Source organism: Vanellus vanellus (assembly GCF_965231255.1).
Source record: "Vanellus vanellus genome assembly, chromosome: 2".
In the NCBI taxonomy this organism is placed as follows: Eukaryota; Metazoa; Chordata; class Aves; order Charadriiformes; family Charadriidae; genus Vanellus; species Vanellus vanellus.
In genome coordinates this window covers 15940501-15968174 of record NC_138906.1, presented here as the reverse complement: position 1 = coordinate 15968174, position 27674 = coordinate 15940501, and the positions used below count along the sequence as shown (strand labels likewise).

At 39.9% G+C, this 27674-nt stretch overlaps 1 protein-coding gene across 3 annotated transcripts in view; it reads right to left on the bottom strand.

Annotated features, from left to right (window-relative positions):
• Positions 1–27674, bottom strand: part of PARD3 (par-3 family cell polarity regulator) — a 461313-nt gene that overhangs the window by 157328 nt on the left and 276311 nt on the right. For 2 of the 3 annotated variants that reach the window (XM_082480102.1, XM_082480104.1), the window contains 5 exons: positions 25802–25990; positions 25161–25331; positions 14049–14199; positions 6486–6675; positions 754–905 (listed from right to left, as the gene is read on the bottom strand). In XM_082480102.1, the coding sequence (XP_082336228.1) occupies positions 754–905; positions 6486–6675; positions 14049–14199; positions 25161–25331; positions 25802–25990 (853 nt within the window). The remainder of the gene's footprint in view (positions 1–753; positions 906–6485; positions 6676–14048; positions 14200–25160; positions 25332–25801; positions 25991–27674) is intronic. The other variant, XM_082480103.1, reaches the window with a different exon arrangement.

The window sequence follows — 27674 nt, the reverse complement described above, 5'->3', positions numbered from 1 at the left end:
TTATCGTAAAGAAGCGAATCGCATTATATTTTATTATTCCGAGTAGGGAATTTTGTGTGTTTAAACAATCAAGACTCACTGTTTAAGGTTACGAGATTCTGCACTTCAGAATCTAAACTCAATGGCAGAAAAAGAGATGGGCTTGTTCGGAATTACTTATTCTCAGTTGTTTTACCAGTTAAAATGATCATAGTAGATTGCCTGTCTCAGCCGCTGCTACTGTATAGGGCTTCTGGTATAAATATTAAAACTTGGGTCTCAACCAGATGTCAGGCTAGCCCCATTTTCTAATTCTGAATGAACTCTTCAAAAAAATGCTTGCATCTTTAATATCTTAATCAAAATCCATCTACAAAATGAGAGACTACGAAGGATCTTTAAGGCTAATTGCATTATAATCATGAACTGAGAATAATCCTCTCTACCCAGAACCAGAGCGTGGTACAGTTTTACGCAGTTATTTTATGCGGATTGGTAAATGCACTTTTCACCTCCATTTTAATAAGTACCTTTTATGTTTATGCATAACTGTATATCCAGAGGGCTACGATATTTAAATGTATGGACATTTACAAGCGGTACAAACAATACACAGGCCACTTGGCCATTCACGTTAAGAATACTTTACTTCCCACCAGTAGACATTACGTGCAGTAGTACTGCACAAAAACGATGCGTTTGGAATTACAAAATCTATATACTTACAATATGAAAATCAGGTTCAAATAAAATAATTGAAAAAATATCACTCACTACCTAGATCCATGCTTTTGGATTTTCGTGTTTTAACAAACTCCAACTGACTGGCATCTGAAAATTGCTTTGTACGCTTTTCTGACATGCTCTGGCGTCCAAAACCCTCTCGCTGGAAGGCAAGCACTGGATCAACATCTGGACTAAGAGTGCTGTAGGAAGGGAAAAAAAATCATGCGAGCATTTATCAAGATCACGCAACCTTTCAATCTGCAGAGAAAAGCATTTATTTAGCACGTGACTTCTACCAATAGCAATAAAGTACACATTTTTAAATAAACCACTGCAAGTAGTCAGTTACACACATGATGGGTTTGTTCTACTGCATTGAGCAATTCCCGTTAAAAAGTATCGAGAATTTCACTTATGAGTTTTAATAAAAGAAGCACATAGTTGGTGTACTATACATACACTATCAGAATTTACAGCCCCAACGCAGGAATAATTTGAGGGGGAATAAAACAGTTCAGTTCTGTTCACGAGAAGTTAATATATTCTGTTACTAGAAAATTATCAGATTTTCTTCATCACAAAATGTTTTTAATAAAGCGTAAATAGAATGTGTCCTGCCTGAAGCCCACAAACCTTTAAAAACTTTTAACTTAAACACTTTACATTAAAATTTCTCTCCACACATGAAATGGCTTGCAAATTTTTCACAGCATCTCCTGGTTTTAATCTGGCTATGTCAGACAAACGTATTTTTACTTATTACTTATATAAAGCAAGAATTTGCCACAATGGTTCCACCACTAAATGGGAACCAGGGACTTGCTTTCGGCCTCTTCTGTGGGTTTCTTGCGTGACCTCGGCTGAGAGTCAGGTCTTCGGTGAGCAGCGATGGGCGTTTCACCGTGCTTCAGCAGAAGCGTGCTGAAGATAGATTTACTCATGTTGGTCAAATGTTGGTAGAATCGGGACTGCAGGAATGCAGGCAAAATTGGGTGTGCAAGCTAAACCCTAGGCTTGCAATGTGTCATAATGGCCACGATGTATGCTAAAAACAAGAAAAAAAAAACAACCCAAAACCGCAAGATCGCTTACTGCCAATAACCCGTATGAAAGGAAATTCACACAAAGTTATTCCTACTCCTGGAAAAGTATAGAGTATAAAAATGAGCCTTAAGGCAAGCGCAAAGAAGTTAGTTTTCTACTTCGGCTGCCACAAGAAGAAGTCAAAAGCATAAAATACTGAAAAAATGAGTATTTTGCACCATTGTTATCTATCCAATAGGAAAAAGATCCCTCAAAATCCCCCCTTTGACTGTTGTTGTATTTCAATATAAAAAAGGTAAATATTTTGTCACTGAGATCGCTAAATAGACTAAATGCCATTAAAAATATTGTATACATACATGTTACCGTTCAGTAACATGTTTCAAAAGAACTATTTTCTATTTTAAGGTGTAGGTATAATACACATCTCGTAGCTACTGAGAAACAGGCAAATAGTGAACTTCTGCAGAAACAAACTTATACTTTTAAATTATGTAAGGTAAACATGTTTATGTATGCCATGTACCATAATTTACAGAAGCATCTTTGATCAAAAAAACACCTGAGTATTAGGCGCACTAGTGAATAGAGGTAAGGAAAGGTGTTCGAAGGCATCAAGTACGACAGAGGATGAAAATCACTATTCGCATTACCAGGCAGCCTAGAAGAAATTCAGTCTGGTAGTGGCAGATTTACAAATAATAAGATATGTGCATGTGACAAGCATATAGAATTTAAGTGAGAGGGGGATCAGAGTTTCTATGAATAAAGTCAATGTCAAGTGCCTTTTGGCTTTAATGTTTCTGGCTCAGGCTCATAATGATGTTTTACATTTAATTACTGCAACTATTTCAGAGATGTCTGCACAATCCAGCAACGTTTTGAAGCATATGCTTAAAAGCTCTGATTCATCAGAGCCCGAACTCAAAAATAACTATTTAGTCCTCGCATTCACTCCCACAAAAGAGGGAAAAAATTATCTCCACACGATAGAAAGATTAAACAGACAAGGTCAATATGCGCTTCTAGCCTTTACAGCAGCGCAACATGTAGCTGCATAAGAACCACCTAAGTCTGAAGCGAGTGACTCAACCGGACTTACGGGGTTTCAACACCTTTCATAATCAAATCATAAATGACTTTCCCAAGGCCACACAGGAGTTTCTGGCTCACTGCTAGTCAGCCCTCTGTCTCTGAAGGCCAGAAAAATGTGGTTTTACTAAGTGAGAATTTTCTCTAGCAACATCTGTTAACACAGCTCACGTTAGTTAAAGATGACTGGCTTCATCTTGCCGAACAAAACGTATCCTGTGACACTTTCTTCAAAAAGGGTGAATTTCTAAAACTATTGGTTTTGGCTGCATGCTCCTTTTTTCATCTGAGCTTGCTTTGATTCGCATATATAAATCTTCTAATAAAGCTGAATATCATTTTCATGTAAATACAGCGCGCACGTATATATTAAACTTGGAGTCCTAAGAACAGACTAAAACTCCAAGTTAAATAAAACTCGAAAAGGGCAACACAGGTCCTGGAGAGAGCAGCGGGGTCTGGACACGGCGTCAGCAACTGGGAATTCCGGAGATCGGATCCCAGCGTTTCCACTGACACCGCCTTTAGGGGCTTTCTCTCTGCTTCCCTTATCTGCCCTTATCACACCCACCTTCCACACACACTTATTAGGAGGTTTATTACTCCATGTTTGCATAGTATCCTGCATACTAACGGCGCTACTTAGCACCAAAAATTACTCGCTCTCTGACATCACGACGTCTCATACCTTTTTACAGTACAAATACCTGAGCCCTATGGAGAGTCATCAATTTTCATGTCTTGGTTTATTTCTGTTATTAATGTCACCTGAGTGTGTTTTAGTAATTAAGGAGGGCGCAGATCGCAGGAGTTTGAATGCATGCACAGTGCCTAAAAGTATTCAAAAGCCTCCGTGCAGATCCATAACTAGAAAAGCCAATGAGCCCAGAGGAGGAACTAATGCCCCTAAAAATGCCTCATTTTAATATTTTTCAACTACATTAATAAAAGACAGAAGGTGAATTTAGTGCAAGTCATTAAGCAATGCCAAATGCAATTTGCTATATTCTAGCATACTTAACAAATAAGATTTCTGGAATGACAGCTGATCCTTAAAAGAATGTAACCGTCTTCTGACCCTCAATGTTATTAAAATTCCACTTATTAATCCCGTCTTATTGCCCCTTTGTTTTCATAACATTTTCATCAAGGATTAGGGAGATATTGTGAGGCTGGAAAAGCTTACATTTTCTTCTGTGATTCAGAACAGCTGCCATTCTTGTTTGGATAACCCTTCATCCATATTCTTAGTTTTACCCTTTGTGCCTTCCAGCCAAATCATACAATGCACCTTCGTTTTACAAGTCTTCCTTCATCCATTAGCAGCAGGAAATTAATGCAACAATCTAATTCTACTGCTATTTACTTTTTTACAAATAGAATACATTATCTAAGAAGGCGCTGCACTGATCTACTCTTTTAAGTGCAATTGTATCTGAAGACCTTTACAATTTCTCATAAAGACACACGTTTAAAGGTTTTGAGCGTGATCAATTCCACAATATCTAATCCCTATTTTCTTTACTGTTACTTTCATTTTCAAAGAAGATACGAATAGCAAGATACGCTGCAGAAGTAAATGTAAAAGCATCTGCAGGTTTCAAATGGGCTCTTACTTTATACTGTAGGTTTTTGCTCATGTTCGGCTAAAAAAAAAAATAATCCCTCAGCAATAAGCTATTATGTGCAGCCGTGAGTAGTATTCTATTTCAACGTCTCAGATTCTCAGCTCTAAAAGGTTTTACAGAAGACAGATGGATTTTTCAAGGACCCAAATTACAGATATGACTTGTCCAAGAGAAGAGCTGCAACATTAAAAAAACGCAAATGAGGACGAAAAAAATTACCTTTTTATATAATCACTAAAACGGTGCTTAAAATACAGAACTCAGTTTCTGGACATAAGGTGAAATAAACTAATACAAAGCAAAGAAGAAGCTGACAGGTGCATATCAGCTGGCAGGTGCTATTGCTGCTTTATTAAGATATTGCTGACACATTCGTAACAGGCTCAAGAGACAAGAAAAATAAGGAAATTCATATACTTCACACTATTTGTGGTAATTATCTAGCTTCAAGAAGTGGCAGTGTACAGGGGTGGGCTTTTATTTTGCTGTTACTATAGATAATTACAGGACTTGCAAATTAAATCTTAGATCTGTATTAATTGTACTAACTAAGCAATAAACAGTATTTCTTTGCCAGGAACCTAAGCAAGTCAATAATGGAGCTCAATGCATTTTTCATTAAGACTCTCATATTAAAATGTATAAAAGTAACTAGAGAGTCAACTTAAGATTCACAGAAATTCTTTTTACTATAAATTAAGCATGTAAAGTTACTTTCCACAGTTTTAAATGTGGAACTATTACTTTCCATATTTCTAAATGTGGGACTATTACAGTACACTGCCTTTGCATGACAGTTACAAATCATATAATTGCTTTGGCTGGAAGAGACCTTTAAGATCATCGAGTCCAACCATCAACCTAACACTGCCAAATCCACCACTAAACCACGTCCCTCAACACCACGTCTACACACCTTTTAAATACCTCCAGGAATGGTGATACAACCGCTGCCCCGGGCAGCCGGTTCCAATGCTTGACAATCGCTTTGGTGAAACACTTTTTCCTAATATCCAATCTAAATCTCCCATGGTGCAACTTAGGGCCATTTCCTCTTGTCCTATCATTTGTTACTTGGGAGAAGAGACTGACCCCCACCTGGCTACAGCCCCCTCTCAGGTAGCTGTAGAGAGCGATAAGGTCTCCCCTCAGCCTCCTCTTCTCCAGGCTGAACAACCCCAGTTCCCTCAGCCGCTCCTCATCGGACTTGTGCTCTGGACCCCTCACCAGCTCCGTTGCCCTTCTCTGGACACGCTCCAGCTCCTCAATGTCTTTCTTGTACTGAGGGGCCCAAAACTGACCACAGTATTCGAGGTGGGGCCTCACCAGTGCCGAGTACAGCGGGACAACCCCTGCCCTAGTCTTTGGTATTTCTTCATGCATAATAAAGAAATCTTAACTAATTGTTGTTGCGCAAGTATTAACACTAGGGCAAAACAAAGAGCTGTCTTGACCTCTAATCAGATTTTAAAATTGCTGTATGTTATAAGAACATTAAAAAAGTATACAGAAGTATTGAATGGCTCCTAGATACATACTGGAATATAAAAATAAAATCTTGCTTTTATAGACTTAGAAATATTTACATTGAGGTTTATAAATTAAAATTTCCAATTGGAATTATTCTTGCATCTTTCCTAAAATCAAGTTTTTAAATTTTGTGAAGTTTTTTTTTTTTTTTTTTTTACAAAAGCTAGCTCAATTGGCAACTAAATTAATATTAAATTTTCAAATTAACACAGCTATATACTAATTACTAATTTGGTCTTAATAACAATTAGTAACATGTCCACAAATGTGCTTTGACAGAGCACAAAACTGCAACCAGAAGTAGGAAGTCTAACAAATTATCTGTACAGACGTCCTTCCTGAAACAGGGACAATTAGCAGTTTGAAAATAGTGAAATCGAAATGTGATTTAAAAAAAAAAAGATTAATATTAGCAGTAGCCAAAAATTAAACTAAAGATGTAACCGCAGTCATCTCCCTTTTCCTTCCACTAAACCATGCTCTTACCAGTCTGTTGACTCATTAATTGCAGCTTTAGCCCATCCAGCAGCATCCACAGTGCCAAACCCAACATCATCGTGGGAACTGGATGATGACTGGTCAGAGAGATGAGGAGGGAGTACCGACAGCCGATCATCTTCAATAATGACAGTGTCATCTTGGGGCATGTTCACCGTTGGAGACAGCTGATATTTACCTGAAAGGGGGAAAAAAACCCCAAAACTAAATAATGACAGAAAGTGCCTTGAATAATATATAATCACAGCTGATAAAATGTCACGTCAACCTGCAATGCTACTGATGAGTGACACAACACAGATAATAAAATTAACTATGTCTCACTTTATACGCATCTTCCTATGCAAAGGTCTGAAAAGTAATATACACCAGTTATATCTGCAGCCTACTACAAGAAGATCACAGAATCACAGATGGGTTGAAGTTGGAAGGACCTCTTACCTGGTTCAACCCCCCCTGCTCAAGCAGGGTCACCTACAGCCAGTTGCCCAGGACCCTGACCAAATGGGTTTCGAATATTTCTACTCCACCACACCCCTGGGCAACCTGTGCCAGTGCTCGGTCACCCTCACAATGAAAAAGTCTTTTTGATGTTCAGAGGGAGGCTCCTGTGTTTCCGGCTGTGCCCATCGTCTCAGGTCCTGTCACTGGGGGCCACTGAAAAGAGCCTGACCCAGAAGACAGTATCCTCTCAGCATTAAATCGTTTGGTAGAAACAAGGAATGAGTTCCATGGGGACTAACAGAGCTCATCGCTTCTCCTGATTAATCTTGGAATAATAATTGGAAACTTGTCTGACTGCTATTGGGAACTTGGAACCCTTTAATAACGCCTCCACAAAGGTAAGAATTGTGAAAGGTCCTGAGAAGTCACAGATAAAACCAAATGATTCCAAATTTTAATTCTCTCCTTTAAAAAACAATCTGGAGGCACACATGCAAAATTTGGGGGGAAAAAAAAAAGCTAGAAAGAATATCAGAAGGAATATTTTCATTGCAGTGCTTTGTAACATAACTATGGTTTAAACTGAATAAATCTGTTTTTCAGGACACGTGCATGAGATACAGAGTTGGGAGGATGGGGGTTATATAGTATTTTTTGGACAACAGTAGAAATATAGCATTATCACCATTTAAAATTTTAACTTGGAAGAAACAGAGGTTATTTCAGTATCTAGAAAGACTAAGATAAAACTTGTCCTAAGGAAAATAAAGGTTAGCAAATCTGGATGAAAATTATTTAGTTATCTGAGGCAATGGCTAATAAGTGTGATCCTTTCATATTAGCTGCACGTGATTTTTTGTGTGATAGAATATCTTTAAAAATACTTTTCCTCCTGTATATTGACGTTTGACTTAAAAAGATCTGTCATTTAAAATGTTTGGGCCCAAGTCTCCCTACACGCAACATTATCTCAAATGAATGATCATGACATTACACGAATCTTATTCCTGAAAATGTATTATCTTACTAAAACAACTAGTAAAATTGTCACATCTCATGAGGAGAAAAGCACTAGCTTAATCAACCGTTAATCTGACAACAAACTGTTGTTATAAAATCACGATTCACCGCAGTAATAACCTATAGAAAAACTTGAATTTCCATAACATAAACTGCTTCTATGAACATATTAAATATTTTCGCACTTTATTTTTCCTACAGATATGGAAAAAATGTGTAGAATTAAGGCAAAAGAATTTTTTCCTCTTTTCTGGAAAGCTTTCAGTTACCATCACTACCTTTGCATGCAATTATTGATAAACAAACAAACAAATGAAACTTTATGCGGAAAGAGTTAGCTAGAACCATCACTGCACTAAATAATACATTTTGTATAGCTTTCCAAAGAGGGGAAAACCGGCTTCTAGAGAGATAATTGAAGAAGGCTGAAGAAGTGGCTGGAAGAAACAGGTACTGCATGGTGAACATCTCCTCACTGTCAAACCGAAATGAATGTGTTCAGTTTGCATAACAGCTGATTCTTTGCCCAGCAATAGCTTCTTTGATGGACAGGCTAATGTTTAGCCTGGTAATGTACTTCTTTCCAAACATAATGCCTACAAGACTGCTAACTCAGTAGTTAATAACGTCTCCAAAGAATTGACTGTGAAAAGGTATAACCTCATGGCATTCGGCAGATTGAACTTCCCATTTGAGAGGCTACAGTAATTCAGTACCATTTTAAACTTTTCACTATCCTTCTTTGTATCTGACAAGGGTGAAGACTGACATTTTAATAGTTGCTTTGAAATTAAGGAGAAAACCCATCTGACATGCCTATGCTTCTCACTGCAGACGAAGCTAAAAACAGGTGAAAGACTTCACCTCCAGCAGATGGTTAGACAGACCTCAGCAAAGGACTCAATACATCCTTTGTAGAGAGCTCAGCTGAAGTGGACAGAAAATACCCTTGGAGAAAGCAACTCTGCAAGTGTTGTGAGAAACATTACAAGGGAACATCAAAGAAACTTCAAACCTAGTAATCATCAGTATATTTGACTGATCTACAAATCTAAGACATTGCTCGAGCTGTCTACAAACCTCTCCAAGAAAATGATTTTCCCTCGGGCTAGAAAAGAGCTATAAAATTTAGACTCTGAATACACTTCAAGTCCAGTTTTGCATATATTAATTCAACTTCAGCAAGGTAATCTGTAATAATAGGCAGTATTTTGGACGGTGTAATAAGGAAGGGAAACCGTTCCCCCTTTCAAGTGTGTCTCATCTCAGGACAATGAAGCTCCAAGGTCTTGAACAAGTTACCAATCTAAACAAGCGTAGCCTGAGGACCATAACAAACTGTGGGGTAAAAAAGGTTCCCATCTGTCTGTGCAGAAAAAGAAGTCTCAGAGCTCCAGTACCAAACGGCTGGTCTCCAGGCCCATGAGGACTTTCAGCTTAGAAGGAAATATATGCCAAACAGCAACACTTCAAACCTGTAACAGTATAGACCTATAATAGACCAGAAAATAGTTTGGACCCGAGTTAAACCTCCAACATAAAGTGCTCAAAAAGACCCCTGAGCATACACGGTATACAAAACGAACAACAGGCTTACTCATGAAGAACCCAACTACTCCAGGGCCTTTTAAATCTTGACAATCCCTGAAGTTTGGCTAATCTGTTTGCTGCGATAACTTGGCTCCCACACTACACTGTATGGTCATGGTGCCGTATGTGGCTTGTTCTTGTGGTTTTGCTATTGCTTTCTCTTTAAAGGAAGGTCTAAAAAAACCTGTTGAACGCCCTTGCAATACGTTCAAAACCAAGTATTATTTTATGAGTGACTCTCAGGAGCATTCTGATATCGTGGGATTCAGACCAGTGCTACACTTCAAGCCTCTTCCACAAGTAGAGGGCCTTTCTTGCTCTGACACGGCAAGTGATTCCTAACTTGCCCGACCAAGAAATCAGCAACAGCTACTCTGTGATGAATAATGAAGTATTAACCAAAGAAATAAATACAGTAATAAATAAATAAGAGAAATAATAAAAAAAGAAAATAGTGTTGATTATGATAATAATAGTGATGAGACTTCTGACAGGAGGGATACAGACACTTGTGCAATAAGAAATTAGAATTTCTCCAGATATTCATTTATTTATTTTTCACTAACAACATATTTGTCCCCAGCAAGTTTTGGCAAAATTTCCCATAGATACTCAGTCATCTAATTTTCCAAGCTAAATAGAGGTGGGATTGGGAATACAAGTGCAGGGAGCGTCTAAGGACCAAAATGCCTCCACTATATCCAGGCTTTGGATCTCAAGGGAATGCTCAGATCTGTCAAGACTGTTGTAGCAGACCACCACGTTCTGGTGAGATTCCTGGCTGGGGAACTGCGTTCTGCTTGTAAAGAGTTATTTCATTGACACAACAACGCTACATCTTTTCACTAGTGCTTCCTCCTGATTCTATCCTTAAGATAGCAATTATTTATGTAGAGAACAAAGTTTTTCCTGTTGTGTAGGAACTACCAAATTTTATGAAGTTCTGGGGGATTCTTCAGGATGAAAAGCAGATTCAGTGCAAGCTATTGTTATTCTGTGTACCCCCTGATAAATAACTTCTGTTTAGTCACCGTTAGCAACAAAACCCACCGTGTTCATAAAAAAAATATCAGCAACTAGAAGAAAGAGATGAAAGAGGACTTTGTACTAAGCTGTTTGTTGAATCAGAATAATTTATATAGACAGCAGCTATGTATTTGCGTATTGCAAAACTCAGGAGCATAATGGCTGGTATACGAGAACGGTGTATCAGGAGGAGAGACTTGAATTTTTAATCATAGAGCCAAGCAAACCAGAATAACACAATTGTTATTTTGAATGTACTAACGACAAGAAACCTGAAAATATTAAAAATAAACAAACATAAGGGTTTTATTGTAGTCATCTAATTCTTAGAAGACCCAATGTGTATAAATAAAAAAAAGCCTCATCAAAACCAAAAAATATCATTCCCTGAGTACAGAAAGCAGTATCTCTTCTCCATCAAGAAATACTATCAAGTGAAAAAGCAGAAAAAAAAATCTATAATAGCAATAATCATCTAGAAAAGTAGATCAACATAAGAGTCGTCAGAAACATTAAAAGATTCATGTAGCCTTTCCGCAGTAAGCAAACATTACTTTACATAATTTAAATCACGTTCTAAAATTGGTATTTTATTCCCACTCTCACAGCAAGCCTCTGACAACCAGTTCTTGCTGTCAGTTATGGATTGAAAGAGTAAGGAAATTGTCTTAAATACCTTTCCTGAAAATTACATTAGATGTATTTAAAAGAAACAAAACTCTCTTGAAAGTTTTGTTCCAACTTTAAGCAACGACTGAAAAGAGCAGGCATTTTCCAGACCTTGAGATTATCACTTTTGAATAGTCTAACTTAGGAAGAATACTCAAAATCCATCAATTTTACCTAATAGCAAAAGAAGCAGAAAGATCTACTCCTTCACACGTGAAATCAAACTGTGACCTCCTCACCACAAGGTACCGCGTCCTGAAAGTTTACATAGTTAAATCCATCGAGGCATAAATAAAAAGACATCAGGTGATTCAGAGAGCCCATATGTCAGAGGGCTTCTCAATCTGGGGAGGGCACTCGAGGCACAAAGCACTCCTTTTGGCTTGTTTTCATGGTCAGGACCAGCACGGGAAGGTACGGACCTCCAGTCTTCCTCAGCCAGATTGTTCTTAGGACTATTCCTCGCTTTTATGCCAATTTTCAAGAGAGGAGGAAAACTCTGGAAGGGTCATATCCATATCCACGTATCCGTTCCCAAGAAAATAAAGAGAGTCCTGAGTTTTTTCTCATTATCAATGTTAATAAGACAGGAATTCCACTGCATAATAAATGATTGAGTCTTACAAACATTAGCTACTCTGAAAGAAGCAATTGTACATATCGCTCCCTCTCTGCTGTATGGCACTGCAAGAAAACATGCATTCAATAATATCACAGAAGATCATAAACACTGGAGTTTTAACTTAGTGGTACTGATTAATTCAGAAAAAAAAAAGCATATTAGAAAACTGATTGCTACCTAAAAACAGAGTTTAAACATGACAGCTCTGTGAAGCTACCGTGATTGCATAAGAGAATGATTCAGTCCTGGCAAGACCAGTTTTCAGTTACTCTGGACTAGATCACATTTACTGTGAGGTTCAGGCACAATTTGATTTTCCACGTGCTTCCAACTAAAGCATCAATAGATTTAAGTCACAACCAACCAATTTTCTACGTAGTTCCTGGCTTCTGAAAACAATACAGAAAAGCCATGATTCAGAGGAAATCAAAACATCAGGTTATAAACACTTACAAAATGCAGGATGGATTTTTTTCCCTATGCCTACATATCCAAAAGCATTAGATTTTAAGAGCTTTGGAAAGATTTCTTTTCTTTTGTTGAAACATCAGTTACTGGCTACTGCTGAAGGGACGATACCACACCGATGAACCACTAGTTCGATTTGTCATGCCAAGTCCTGTGTTCCTTTGATGTGGAAGTAAATGCACTGCTGACACACATGCACACAGCCTCTCTCGGGGTTTCTTCTCCCATCACTGGACAAGGTGTTTAAGTGATAACTCGTTAATGCTTATATGAACTCTATGTGTAAATCCTCTGCAACACTGATGGAAAAAGCAGAAGGTGGTGCTTTGCAAATGTTTTATCTGAAGCCTCGACACCAAAAAGAACTAGTCCCTTCTATGGGAGAGTAGTGCCAAACACTTCAGATTATTTTATTGCTCCTTAGATTAGTCAACAAATAAATAGTTTCTTTTTTTAAATTGTTCTCTTCAAGAGCATATGACCTTGGGTGAAAAGATTTCATGCTTCCTTGATTCTCAGGAATACAATGCTGCACGATATGTAATGCAATACAACAAAATACGATTTATTTCTAACTACAGTTGCCCAAATGCACAAAAAAAAAAGACAAAAACTTAACTGACGAAATATCTTAATAGCAAATTTGTGGATTTTCAGAGAGTTTAACAGTATTATTCTGCTATTGCAAAGAAAAAGCAAACCAAAAAATACAAAAATTTTAAAAAACCCCAAACAAGAGTGAAATATATATAAATCGCTGACTGGGAAAAGCCTAAGTGGTGGACTTTCATTTTCTAAGGCTGAAAATAAATCTAAAAGAATTAAAAACAAAGTTCAGCCTTGCTTCATATCAAGTTTATAGCAGCAGCACCTTCTAATATATTCTCTGTGTGTCAAGCACACTAAAAAAAGTCCCAGATTTAATGGCCACATCTTATGTTTAAAACTTGCAACTCAAGCAAGCAATCGTCACGTCTTCTGTCAGGTGCTATTTTCATCAAGCCGCTTTTTGTGTTTAAATTCGAAAATCCTTTCAAAATAATCCCATTCTAGTCAGTAAATCCGACCACTCCTGTGGCAAGGCAAGTCTTTATTACCCAGCTCTCTACATCAGAAGCTGAATTGCTGCAGAACAACTGCTAATAACCTCATTATCCACTGGGGCCATGCAGATGGTATGGCACAGAATCGACACAAGGGATGCTTAAAATTAGTTACGAGGTTTTAAAATTGATGCCCTGCAAAGCAAAAATTCAAACAAATTAATGAAATGCCCTAATAAGCATAAATGTATGCAATTTTTCTTTATTTATTTTTGTACTTCTGTATGACTGAAAGAGACGAGAAGAAATGCTGAAATTTATTATAAATTTCCATGAGTCACTGACATTTATGCAAACGAAGACTCAACACGGAGACTGGACCAACCAAGAATTTATTGTCCCAAATCAAACACTGAAAAAAACATGTTAAATGCTCCTGTTACTTGTTCTATTACCTGCCACAGCATACGAAATTCACTTTGTAGTTCCATTTATTGACTTACTTTCTCACATTAACTATCCAGAAGGCTTGCGTGAAACAATTTTAAGGCATGTTTTAAGTTGGTCGGTGCAATCTTCAGGTTCCCCGATTCCCAAATTAATCGCCCTTCGATGAATCACAGAGGGGAATGAAAACACGCCCCAACTAGCAGAGCTGATTTGACTCACCCATTATCCTACTCAGCGCCGCGTTCCTCGAGGGTGACTCGCTGAGACCCTCGATCCCGCCGTAGAGGGAGTGGGAAATCCTCCGTTCCCGGTCATCCAGCAGAGTCTCTATGGGCAGCTCCGGCCCAGAGGGGCTCCCAGGCGACTCCAGCTGCACAGAGAGAGAAAAATTAGCGCCCAGGGCCCATTTAGCAGCATGGGGGAACTGTAACAACCTGCCTAAGGCCTAGACCTGTCTGGGCACCAAATGAGCTAGAACTTCTCACCCTGGACAAACATAATTCGCAATGACAGCTCTGCTTAATGACCAACGTTCTAAGCCACTTGACGCTACACCTCCCATGGTGCCCTGTCAAATTTCAAATCCTTCAGCAGAAAATTGGGGAAAAAAATCCATTGCATTTTGGTGTCTCTTTGTTGGATAATTTCTTAAACAGACAGTTTTGGCTTTTTTCAGCACTATCGGGCAGACAGCTGGGCCATCGTTCCCACACTGACAGCCTGTCAGAACAAGGCTCCTGTCAGGAGCGCGGAGCAGGAACTCCATTTGGAATTGGGCTGCTGGCGCTGTTTGAAGTGGTGCCATTTGCATTCAGATGTAATCATCATGGAAACCCCCAGGAAACCCCACCACACATATTAGTAACCAATACGCAAACACGCAAACGTTTTGTAGTTAGAAAAGCAAGGAAAAAAAAAAAAGTAGTAAGACTTCACAGTAACTTTTATTTTTATTTTTTTTCTACTTATGATGAGTTCTTTGCTCTGCCTTTCCCGGCGGCAGGGTACAGAGACCTCGCATGCTTTGTTCAGTCTGGAAGCATCCTTGACCCCCGGCACTGCTGCAGCATCCCCGCAGAGCTGCAAAAACCAGAACTGGCAAGACCTGAGGTGCCCCCCCCCCCATCCCAGCCCTCACCCCCTGGAGCTGCCGGGTCCCTGCCCAAGATGACTCCAGGCAGACCTCCCCGGGGCATTAAGAGGCAGACAAAGTAGGTGATGGAAGAAGCGATGGAGATGGGCTGCTTGGCCACGTGCACAGGGAGACTGCTCGTACGGCTGCCTGCCCACCCCAGCTGCTCTCCATCAGAAGGCTCTCTTGAGTGACTTCCCAGCTCAGCCTTTGTTCGCAGAAGCTGGTCATCCCTTGTTTTCCCCTGTAGGCCTCTCAGATTTTTCAAAAAGAGAGGAAAAAGTTGAGTTTTCCTCGGTGAGCACCACAGATTCAGGGCTCGGTGGAAAGCAGCGCCTGCGTGAGGCAAAACAAGCAAGCAACTTGATATCATCTAGCTGGGGTTAGCCACCCCGTTAGCCATGGGCAGCCCCTGAGAGCGAGGAGAACAAGCACCTGGGCACTCGATGGTCAGCTGGGATGCCAAATTTGTCAGCACCCAGCCACTCACCGCAGAGATAAAGACTCCCCACAACATCACCCAGCCCTCGCAGCCTCCAGCCTTCCTGCCCCTAAGGCTCTCGGTTCACCTGCACACCCGCACCCTGATGGTACTCGGTGATGCTACCAAAGGAGCTTCGCCGAGACCATTAAACCAATTCATCTAATCAGCATGAACTGAATCCAGCGCTATTAAAAACATAAACAAATATTAAAAAATGGATGCGTTTTGCAGGGTAATCGTATGAACTCACACATCAAAGCGTTGGATGTTTTCATCAACACGCCTCTTCATATTGAAGTGTATAGTTAAAACTTAAGAGCAATGTCTTACAGAAATCCCACAGCACATATTTTATATGTATTGAAATACAGCAGGGACCAGATACTGCAAGATACCGAGCACGCTGAAAACTCTTTGAAGCCACTGGGAACGCTTATTCCAAGGACTGGTCTCTAAACGAGCACGAGAGGAGTACTTCATAGTTTCAGGAATTACAATAACAAGCAACATGTTTGTTGGGTGTTTTTTCTTCTTCAAACAGCTGCCCACTATTAATCACTCTACCCACAATCCCCAGATGACTAAGAAATGTACGCTAAGAAAGATTTTTAGAAATCTGCTTCAAGGGCTACAAAGCGCTTGACTGCAGTCTCCACAGCAGAGGCTTTGAAGTCAGCCTGATGGACTAACGACTTCTGACATTTGGGCGCTGGCGTAACGCCCGGTACAGAGAGGGGTGGAGGTCTGCAAAATGCCGCATTGCAAAGTCGAGGAGACCACGATCAGGAGGTCGCAGAGCCTGTAAAATTATTATTTCTGTTCAAAGCCATCATCTGTTTAATATAAATGAGATATTTAATGAAGTTCCAAATTGTAGACTTATCTCTCCCAGTTTGATAAGCACTGGGGAGATTTACTGCATCGGAGGGTCAACACAATTACAATTGGAGGCACGTCAAGCTGCAGGAGAATAATAAACTTGCAGTGCAAGTGAATTAGACTCAATAAGGTTTAAATTGTGAAATGAGGATTTGTTTTATTAGTTTTTTTAAATTGCAGATTACAACTGACAGCTTTACTGAAAAGTAAATTAAACAATATTTGTAGCCTCTGTTATAAAGGAATCTAAGGCAAATTCAAAAAGAATAGAAATGTTAAATTCTGAAACACTAAGAAAAAAAGCACAGCAACATTAGACTGCTTGAGAGCTTAAACTTGCATGATAAAGGCATTAAATGATAAACTAACCTTTATTTCACTGCCTTTAAATAAGGTGTGAAAATATCAAAGTGCTTTGGGATTTATTCTCCCAGTGCTATATTGATGACTTTATGTAACAAGTGTCCAGCTTTTAGTGAGCCATATCGCACAGTCCTTCTTTATGTGACAACCCATCAACTTTCAAACTCATTTGTCGGAAAATCTCAAGAGATTTTCAGAAAGATACTGACAAGAAGAAAGCTCTGAATCAGAGAAATACGTAGAAATTCACTCCTCATAAAGCAGCAAAGTACAGGGGAAATAAAAGAAATAGCAAGAGCGCTCTGTTTAGGTAGCTACATTTTGTGAAGTGAATCACGTATTTTATCATTTTATGGGGAACACTTTTTTCCATTTCTAATTAGCATCTCAAAAGACGGGTTTAAACAAAGGCATTGACACCCAACGGAACAAATATTTTACAAAAGACGCATTGCCATTTATAAACCAGCAAAAATTAGACAGGAAATACACAACTGGCTCCCCCCTCAAAAAAACCCCACAGTGTTTTCCTTACATTGTTAACAGAAAGTTTGTGTAAGAAAAAAATACATTGAATTTGGAAACTGCTGTGGGCAAGACAGAGACCCGACAGTCCAAAGCAAGACTGCAGTTCAAATAAAGACTTGTTCTTCCTGATCCATTTCCAATAAAGAGCTTGAATTACACATTCCAGTTCCTTCCCTTAGCTGATATCAGTGCTATCTGGTATAATTTAATTTGATTAACTGATAAAGAATAGGCAATAGAAACAAAGATGTACGCCTTCCTGCCCTTCCTTAAAGGCCTGGCAAGGAAAGCAAGCCAGGCAGCGACTGGCTCCTACACTTTGTATAAACAGCTGCCCCTGGCAGGAGCATTTCTTGGTGTGACAGTTAAGTCACGCACCAGCTGAGGTTGGACAGAACCGCTGGAGTTTATCTAGTCCCACCTCTTGCTCAAAGTAAGGTCAGCAAGAGCAGGTTGCCCAGTGCCTTGCCCACCTGGGTTTTGAATTCGTCCAAGGACAGAGATCCTACAACCCCTCTGGGCAACCTCTGCCAGTGGCTGACCACCCTCTCAGAAGAAATTTTTTTCCCCCCGTGTTTAAAGAAATTTCTTGTATTTCAGTGTGTGCCTGTTGCTTCTTGTCCTGGCACTGGGCAGAGCCCTAAAAAGAGTCTGGATCTGTCTTCTTTACTCCCACCGTCAGGTATCTATAGACCCTGATAAGATCCCCCTGAGCATTCTCTTCTCCAGGCTGAAAAGAATGAGTTCCCTCTCTGGGTCCTAGCACTGATCTATAATAAATGATCATATTCGTAAAGATGCAATAAAACCTCACATGCCACAGATTGCCTGTAGCTCCTTTTCTCTCCATTCTCTTAAAATAAAAATAGAAACAAGAATTTTATTTTTTTTTTTAAATAAAAAAGGTCTCTACCCTGGCCCTTTGTCATTCAGATAAGAACCAGCTGTTTGCTAAAGCACTGTCTGTACTAAGTAGCCCAGCTGCTGCTTATCTAGACAATAAAAGGACAACTAATGCGGTCCTTTTTACTTAAACTCCACCATCCATCCTATCTGAAGTTATGCACATAAATATGAAAAAAGTTTATGCACAAGAACATTGCCAAAAGATTCAAAGCATAAACAAACTTTTTTTTTTTTAATAGAAATAATAATCAGACTCCCTTTTTCCTTCAGAAAATAAATTACCCAAATACTGGCGTGCAAGCATTATGAATTTTAAAGAAGTCAGTATACAAATGTGCTATATATTACACTGCATCCCGGGTACTGACGCTCTTTCTCTCACACAGATTTATTCCCCAGGCTTTCTTTTTCCTTTCTTATCCGTGTCCTGTGGCTACGATGTCCAAAATGCTTCAGCTTCCTTTTCCAACAGAGATACTTTTACAACAGTGCTACCAATATTAAACATGGTTTTCTTTGTTACCACCCAAGTTGGGATCCTGCGTTAGGGACAGACTTTGCAAGATGCGAAAATGTAGGAAAATAGCCAGTAAACAGCTCAGGTTTGACTTACGTGCACAATCATGCACTAGTAAACGTAAAATTAGTACAGTGTTTCTAAGAAATACTGCATTCGTGTTCTGACAATGTCAAAAGGCAAGCAGAAGACAAAAAATGCTTTCAGAATGGTGGGAAGGAACCCACATGGCTTTGCAAAATGTAGGTAGGTTGGTGGATGGGGAGTAATCTGGGAGTAACAAGGTCTGGCTTGTAAGTTGATACCAAGGATAGAAAACAGATAAAGGAGAAAAAAGTAAGTCAAAATAAATTGGGGCAGGTAGAAGGGCAGAACAGAAGACACAAGATACTACAAAAGAGAAAACCATGCACATACTCTCACAACAGCTAACTTTTAAAAATATTTCTTGGGATGTTTACTACTAAAAGTTTACCTAAATACACTGAAAATCATGCACCAAAAAGACCACCAGAGGCCTAAAAGGAGACTATTAACAAGTCCTGTATTTGAAGCTCAGGTAAAATGTGCCACAATTAAATAGACCACCAATACGGCCCAAGAAATTGAGAGAAAGAAGGAAGAATCTAAGCAGCACCCTTCAGAGGATGCTTAGACTGAAGGTAAAACGTTCACTAAGGACATCAGACACAGGAAAGTACACAGGCAATCAGCTGGTCCCCTTGATGGCAAGAGTGAAAGGGTTACTGAGGGACAAGACTGCAGTAGGGAACCTCAATGATTTCGTTGCCTCAGTCTTTACTGCTAAAGACACTGGGGAGATTTCCACACCTGACTCCATTCTTTGTAGCAAATAAGGACAGGAGTGAGATCAGCCAGAAGAAAATACACAGGAGCATCAGACCACACTTAGGTGAGAAGCTGACATGTCACCCAGGCTGGATAGCATTCTATCAAAAGCCCTGAAGGAACTCAACCATGAAATCGTGTAACCGCTGGCCAAAACGTTTAACATATAGTTATGAATGGCCATGGAGCCAGAGGACTGGTGGTTGCCAAGATATCTAGAGAGGCTCTTTGGAACTACAGACCAGGCATCTGACCTCCTCCTGAATAAAATGGCGGCATCTACAAAAAACAGTAAGATCACTGAGCATGATGGACATAGATCCATGGAGAAGGCACACATCCATGGGGAAATCCCTCCTCACTGGGATGCTGAAGTTGCACAAAGGTGCCAGTGAGCTCTCCAACCTCTCAAGCAATGAATCGGACATGACACATTTGCTTTTTCAAAAAGCCTTTACCAAGGCTTCATATCAAAGGTGTCAAAGAAACTAAGTTTTCATAAGACTGGACTAAGCTTTCATTTTCTAGATTGAAATCTGGCTAAAGGATTGGAAACAAAGATCAGTCTTCAGGATGGAGAAGAATAAGCTGTAGGTTCCCCCAGAGATCAGGGCTGGGAACAGCTTAGACTGACGAGCAGCTTTATCAATGACCTGGAGAAGGGAGTGAACAGTGAAATCACCGTCTTTGGAGAAGACACTAAACACTTTTCGATAGTTAAATGAACTCCAGAAGGTCGTCACAAAACTAATCCAGCAAGAAAAGACAAAACCCAAACCTGTCATATCAATTTCAAAGTAGGTAACTAGGTGATGCATGCAGGGAAAAATGACGCCGAATGTTTTATACTTCCACACATGCTGGAAAAAAATAGATGTTTGCTTGTATCCTTTCTTTTATAATGAAACCACTCGTTTGAAAAGTCTCTCTCACTGATCTGTCTACCAGTCAATTTATTTAAACAGTTGACAAGGTCCTTATACGGTCTGGTTTCATGACTTTCTCTCCGCTTCACGGTATGCTCTCTTTTCAACTCGGCAACCGGAGCAAAAATGAACAGGCATGCAGAAAGAAATTTGGGGATCTGCAAATCATTTGCAAACCATTTTTTCAGGCAGGTTTGGCATGACATTAATTCTGTCAAAAAAGGGAGATATGAAAAAAAGCCGAAACCTTGAAATCTTTCATTTTGAGGAAAATGGTGATGCTCTCTCTTAATGGCAGACAAGTGCTGCCTGCGTGTGACACGAACAGAGTGCAGATGGGCAATCTGTGCCTTTACGCTGTCCAGGTTGCAGGACTGGAAAGTGCAGGGTTCCAAAAGTAACAATTACCTTTATTTTCTTGAATCAGCACATCCTGCCGCCAGCTGCACGGATCTGCCCGACAGTCCTGCCGTCGCGCTGTGCGTGCATTGTGGCCGGCCAGCAGCTGTTTGCCTGTACAGGCTAATCATAATAATATCACTAATTAACAGAACATGGCGTAAGGAGCTCCAGTGTTTCTCCTTAAGTCTTGGGCTCCTCGGTAATTAAAAAAAAATGTCAACCCCGAGTTCAAGATCTGAAAAGCCGATGGCCGTGCCTTCTGAAAACTGAGGTGTTGGCCATATATGAATATCAAGTCACTACTATTCTTCTTCTTCCCATTTTTGCCACTGTTTGCACAACTTTGGAAATGTACCTTAAAAGTCTTTCTGTGCTTATAAAATAAAGCTGAAGAATCAGCACACACTGCTGATCACAGAGTGCAAGGCTGAAAGTTGAAAACATAGATTTGAAAAGCATATTAAACTTTTTTGAAAGGGGAGGCGGGAAAATTGGATATATCCAAATCCCAAACTAAATGTTTTTGTTACACTAATCTAACAGCATCCATCAAATATTCACTGTGTGATTTTGGCTGAAGTGGCGGAGATATTAAGCAAAGCCTTGCAAGGTTTGTAACAGTGCAGCTTACAGAATTAACTATACTGTTGTACTCTGTGTAGGTGTAACGCAAACAGGAGAAAAACCTCAGATACACAGTTTTGGCTTGGAGTCCATTCATAACTACCACTCACTCCATCCTTATATCGATATTTACTACACGATAATTCGCTTGAAAACCGGGATGGATTACATCGTATCTCCTAGTGAGTCAATGAAAATTCTTTCTACAGGCCACTCTTCAGTTCAGTAAAACCACAACAGCATAAAAATGCTTTTTACCTTCTGGGAAGTTTGTGGTCTCTTTTGAGTCTACAGTTATGTAAGGGCTGATGATGTAAATGACCTCCTCACTACCTCTCTGACGACAAGATAATACTCTTCTGGTGTTTATGCACATTTTTATTGTTACTATAATTGCTTAGGCTATAACATGAGAACGGGTGAAGCTGTGTGAGAATAATGCTGGCACGAAAAAGGACTACCAGAGGTCACTTCACCAAGTTTGAAGCATGAAACCATTTCATGCTCCTGTTAAGTAGACTTTGACTTTTGAAGCCTAAGAAATGGCTCTTCTTGGCAAAGAACCGTCTCCTCCGCAGCAGATCGGAGGCAACTGTCCCTGCCTCGGCATTATCACTCCTTATACAGATTCCCCTGGCGAGACCCCCGCGGCTGCTCCGTGGCGCGGCGGGGAATGGCAGGGCGCCACGTCCCGACCTCGCACCGCGGGCAGGACTGACCACGCCACTGGAGTGGGGCAGAACGAACGCTGCTGTTGGCGATGCACAAAAGGCAATATAATCGAGCTCGTTCCACTTAACTCTACTTCTGCAAGACTAACAAGAGTGTAAGTTAGGGTTTTGTCCGTAAAGTGGGCACTTACAATCCTGAATCAACGCAGGAAAGAAATCAGTTGAACAGGATCGTTTTTGTTGCTGTTGTTATTTTATAGTGACACTTCTGGAGAACCAAAATAGAGAGAGAAAAGCATAGAAAACACCGGGGAAATACTTTCTCATAAGGTAAATGCTTCTTTTTGTCTTTAAGAAAAAATAGTAAACCCCCATTTCTGAGGAACAGGCTGGTAAAAGGTGTGATTTATCAAGACATCTTCTGATGCTTTTACTTCTGATCTGCAAGCTGCTGAATTTGCTGCCAGTCAGATGTCATTTATTTTTTGTTCTAATACTAAAAATCTTTGCTGAGACCGTATACTAGGCTGGTGGCAGCTACAAAAATATTCTAAGGGGTCAGCTAGTGTGCCAGTGCATCTAAGTAAGCTAAACTGCTGAATTAAGCACAACAGAGCCGAGGCTGCCAGAAACAGCCAATATCTGATGTTCCACGGGAAAGCGAACACCACTGTGATGCTCAGTCCTGTGGTGCTGCTCTCCAGCTGAGTCTCAGTCCACGTACCCGTTCCTTAGGGGCTAAGGTGACTGAATACCATACTTGTATATGGTATTCATAGATTTATAGAATCATTTAGGCTGGAAAAGACCCTTAAGATTATAGAGTCCAACCATAAACCTGACACCGCCAAGTCCACCACTAAACCATGTCCCTAATCACCACATCTACGTGATACATAAGTAATATTATCATAGCTTATCAATATTATACCTGATTAATAATATCTACAGTTTAAATCCGTGCGATCCTTGGACAAAGAACTAGGGTTTAATTGCAAAATGCCAAGAAAAAAAGAAATCTCTCTTCACTTTTCATTCCATTGAAGTCTCGACATTGCAAGACTTTCAGAAAACCATCTTCTTGAATACTGCCAGCTCAGCAGGTAAATAGCTTTATGTCCACGCAAGTTGTGCTTTCATCATATTAAAATATGCAAACAGTATTGACATCGTTATTTCCTTTGAATGAATGTGATGAAAGCAAGAATTCCTGAGAAAAGATAGCTACAAAAATTATTTTGCAAAGATGATCACTACACCAATAATTGCATATCATCACTTTCCCAAATTATTATGGCTCATCTCACTTGCTTATTAAGGAGCTGGGAAAATCCACACAAAAATGGTAAAGGAGGCCCATCCTCCTCGCTCTACAGATACATTTTAGTCTATCTAAATCTGGTTCTAACATCAGTTCTTTCATCCTGGAGCACATATAAATGTAGACTGAGCTGTGCCATATTTGCCACATGGTTTCTGCAAAATAAATTAGTGAATGTTAAACAGATGTAGAGCGCCAACCTACTCTTAACTTAGGTGAGCAAAAAAATCTATTGGATTTAAGAAGCAATGTCTTTGGTTCATCATTGCTGGATTTGCTCTATCATGTTTACAAACGTTTGTTCTAGAAGACTTTCACTAAGAGAAGAGCGAACATCTTCCATATCCTTTTGGGGAAGAAAAAATAAGTATATTCTAAACACAGGAATGGTCTAAAATATTTCACCCTTTCTATGCAGTAACATGTAAAATACATCTGAAACTGAGCAGGAATAAGAAACAGTCTCCAAAGGACAGTCTGTGCTCTCTGCAGTCCAAGTTCAGAATTATGGCTAGAGCAGAACATCATCAAATATAAACTGGTCAGAATTCCTTCAACACCAAGTGAGAAACCGCGTGCACCCCAGCCGGCTTTCTAGCAGTGTGTATATATAAATGTGTGTATGTATATTAAAGCTGCGTATAAGAAGGTAATCAAAGAGGAGCTTAATACTTTGAGAAAGACTAGTGTCTTTTCAAACGTGATTTTATAATATGCTATAATCTGGGATTTTTTTAAGATCAATTTTATGCATTAAAAAATAAACCATTCCCTTTCCCCCTTGGCAAGATCAGCAGTACTAAACCAATTTGTGCACATCATTTCTGAAGCACGATGCTCAAGAAATAACATCTCTGAAAAGACCTTACCGGTATTAACAAGAATGAAAGAATGACTTTTAGATGTCTTAAGAACAGATGCTTCCCTGACCCACCATTCAACTGCACCCTATTTAGCTCAGTGCATTTCTCCAATTTGTCAAAATCATTTTGAAGTCTAATTCAGTTCTCCACAGCATCTGCAGTCCTTCTCAGCATCATATGCCCACATATTGCCACTATATAGTGTTGTTTACATTAATCTAGAAGACAAACTATTAGAAATCATGAAAATGTTTAAAAACATCAACACATTAATACTCCAGTGGAGGAGACAGAAGCTGCAAATAGTATCAGAAAAAAAATCACCACTTCACCCGAAACTCAGTATTTTATACTTCCCTGAAATGAAGGCCAAGCCATGACATATTTAAAATCCAAAATAACAGAATTATTTGCATGAAGTTTTGCATACTCTTTACACGGAACTTTTAATTGCCTAGATAAAATATAATAATGAAATTTAAGAGCTCTACTCTTAATTAAAAAACCTGAAAGTGACAAAGAAGCAAGTCAGTTAACACTAAGTCTATAAATGAAAGACTCATAGACCTACATAAAAAACTCCGAAGAACAAAAATCACGTAAACAGTGGGATCCAATTACAAAATCAATGTAGTTTTATTCAGTGTTTCCTGTTATTCATTGATGAAAATACTCAAAAGAAAAACTTTATTGATCGGTAATAAGGTTAGCACGTCTAACACTGAAATTCAGATCATTTTGTAATTCTCTCTTTCTTTAGCTTCTCAAATATTATTTTCCAGGTCTCAGAGGAAACATGACATCTCCTAGAACACAAATACCTTAGGAGTAAAAACTAAAGAGTTCTGATATCAAAAGCATATTACCTCATTGCATTTACTTATTCGCCTCGCCACAATAAGCTGAATCATTCCCCGTTTGTTTCCTTCTGTGGACATGGACCTCCTTAAAGTTTCCATAGCATCTTGATTTGTTTTGCCCAATAATGATTCTCCATTTACCGCTATTAGTTGATCGTTCACCCGAAGCCTGCCATCCTGGAAAAGGAAAGATTATAGCTAGTTACATAAAACACGCACAAAAGAAGTTTCGTTTGCTGGAGAGATGAAAAATACAAAAGAAAAAGAATCAAACAATTATGCTTAGTCCTGGTAGTTTACGGCAAATGAACACTGGTATAATAGCTTCCATTGAAGCCTTTGTAAGAAATGTCTATTCCAATTATAGATTTGCACTGCAAGCTGCTATCATAACCCCTCTGCACAAATAGCACGCTAATTGAACCGAACCAGAGACTGCTCGTATCCTTCCCGAGAATCTGTAAAGGCTGTTTAAATCCTGGGATGCACGTGAATCTGAGTAGAAGTCTAAACGTTACCTCTGATGGTGTAATTGGAAAAGGCTAGTTACAGAGCAATCTCGTTCTTCTTGAATTTGTGGTTCTTTTCAAAACAGCCTTATTATAGAAAATGGAGGAAGACAAAGGTACACAGATGTTCCCTCTCACCTTGGATGCTGCTCCACCGTTAATAATGGACTTGACGAAGATTCCTAAATCGGCATGGTTTTCTTTTGACCGGTTACCTTTGACGCTCACACCAAGTCCAGCTGATCCAGAGTCGTTCAGTGGAACTTCAAATGTCAGGAATTCCCTGGTGCCGTCAGGTGTGAGGACAAGCTCCTCTTCTTCTGCTTTCTGTCGGGAAGATTAACGTGGGATTATAGAAGAGCATTTCTCTTTGGGAATTCTCTTCCCTCAGCTATTAGCATTAAAAAACCCCGCTTTTAACTACAATGTCACAATGTTTTCCACAGTAATTATTTGAAGAAACATGCACAAATAGTGTATATTCAATCACCTCCAGCTGATGCTTAGATTCAGAAATATCTTCTATTTGTGTTTAAGTGCTACTCTGTCCAGTAAAATAATTGAATTGTGCGTCATTATTGAATTAATACCAACTCACACGTAAGCCGCTATTTCATTAGTCAAAAGAGCTTTATCAGAAATATTTTCTTACGTGCAAACCTACAGAATTTTTAAAATATCATCACCATCTATGGTAGCTTTGCAGTCATGGGGAGAATCCAAGTGCAAGAAAATTAAATTCAAAAACTGCTCCTTCCCCTCATTTTGTTTAAAACTAGCTGGGTTAGGAAAAACAGAAAATTACACAGCTGAGATCTGCAACAGCACATCTCTGCTATTAACAACCTCAGCACCAAATCCAGCTCCGAGTGCCAATTTTCCTGCCTTTCCCAGCTCTACCCTTCACCTCTGTCCTCTTACCCACGTCTTTGGTTCTTCACTGCTCCCCACACCCACTTTTAGCCCGGCTGGGACGATCCCAGGTTTTGAACACCAGGAATTATAGTCCCGGACCTGCCAGCCTCCCTGGCAAGGAGCTGCTCGGCGACACCCTTCCACGCACCCGAAAGCCATGCAAGCACTGGGGACCGGCCTCTCGCTTCGCTGCTGCCGAGCTCGGGGTGGCGGTGGGCTGGGAGTGGGGGCCACGGGGTGTCCCCACAGAGCGATGGCACTCGTGGGGGCAGCAGGCACGGGCACAGCACCCATGAAAGAGAACAGTCAGGCCCTGAGGAGCTGTGCTTGCACACAAGAGGCTGCTGCTGAAAGGAGGAACGAGCTGCTCACAAGCCCTGTCCCTTGCAAGTAGACATTGTCCACTTGCCTCTGACCCTCTTCCAGTTCTAAAAGAACGGTTATAACCCCTTTTGGTTATAACTTAATCAATTAAAAAAAAGTCATACCCTTAAAGGCAATTCTCTGCAGCAGGCCCAGTGTCTGGCCTCCAGAAAGATGGTTATGAACCCAACTGTGCTATTTTTTTTTCTCACCCACATGAAGGAAAAAGAGTAGGAGAACCTCCACCAGAAGGTGCACAGTAATGTCCAACAGTCGGAAGTTCTTCTCTAGAAGAACTAATGTGGCCAAATTTTTTCATAACCTTAGCAAATGCGTCACCTCCCTCACTAACACTGATATTATACCAACTTTTCGCACGTCATTCTCATCTATTTGCAAAGCTGGCTCCTCCTATTTTTCTCCTACTCCCAGATACTGGGAGCAGGACGAAACACGTGAGAAATTAACATGCTGAGCTGTCCCTGCTTCTTAAGACCTGAGGAAATGCAAAGCTGACGGGCTCTTCTGAAATCCTAACACAGACTAGAGCAAAGATGGATGTGAAAGCCATGCGGAGTACAGCAGACCGAGATGATCAATTTGGGCACAAGCATGCTAGTTGTGTCACCGCTGACCTAGAAATGCAATGCGAAAATGCCACATGGGAAGGCACTCAGACTGCTGAGAGAACCAGAACAGCCGAGGGAAGAAAAACAGGAGCTCTATCTTTTCC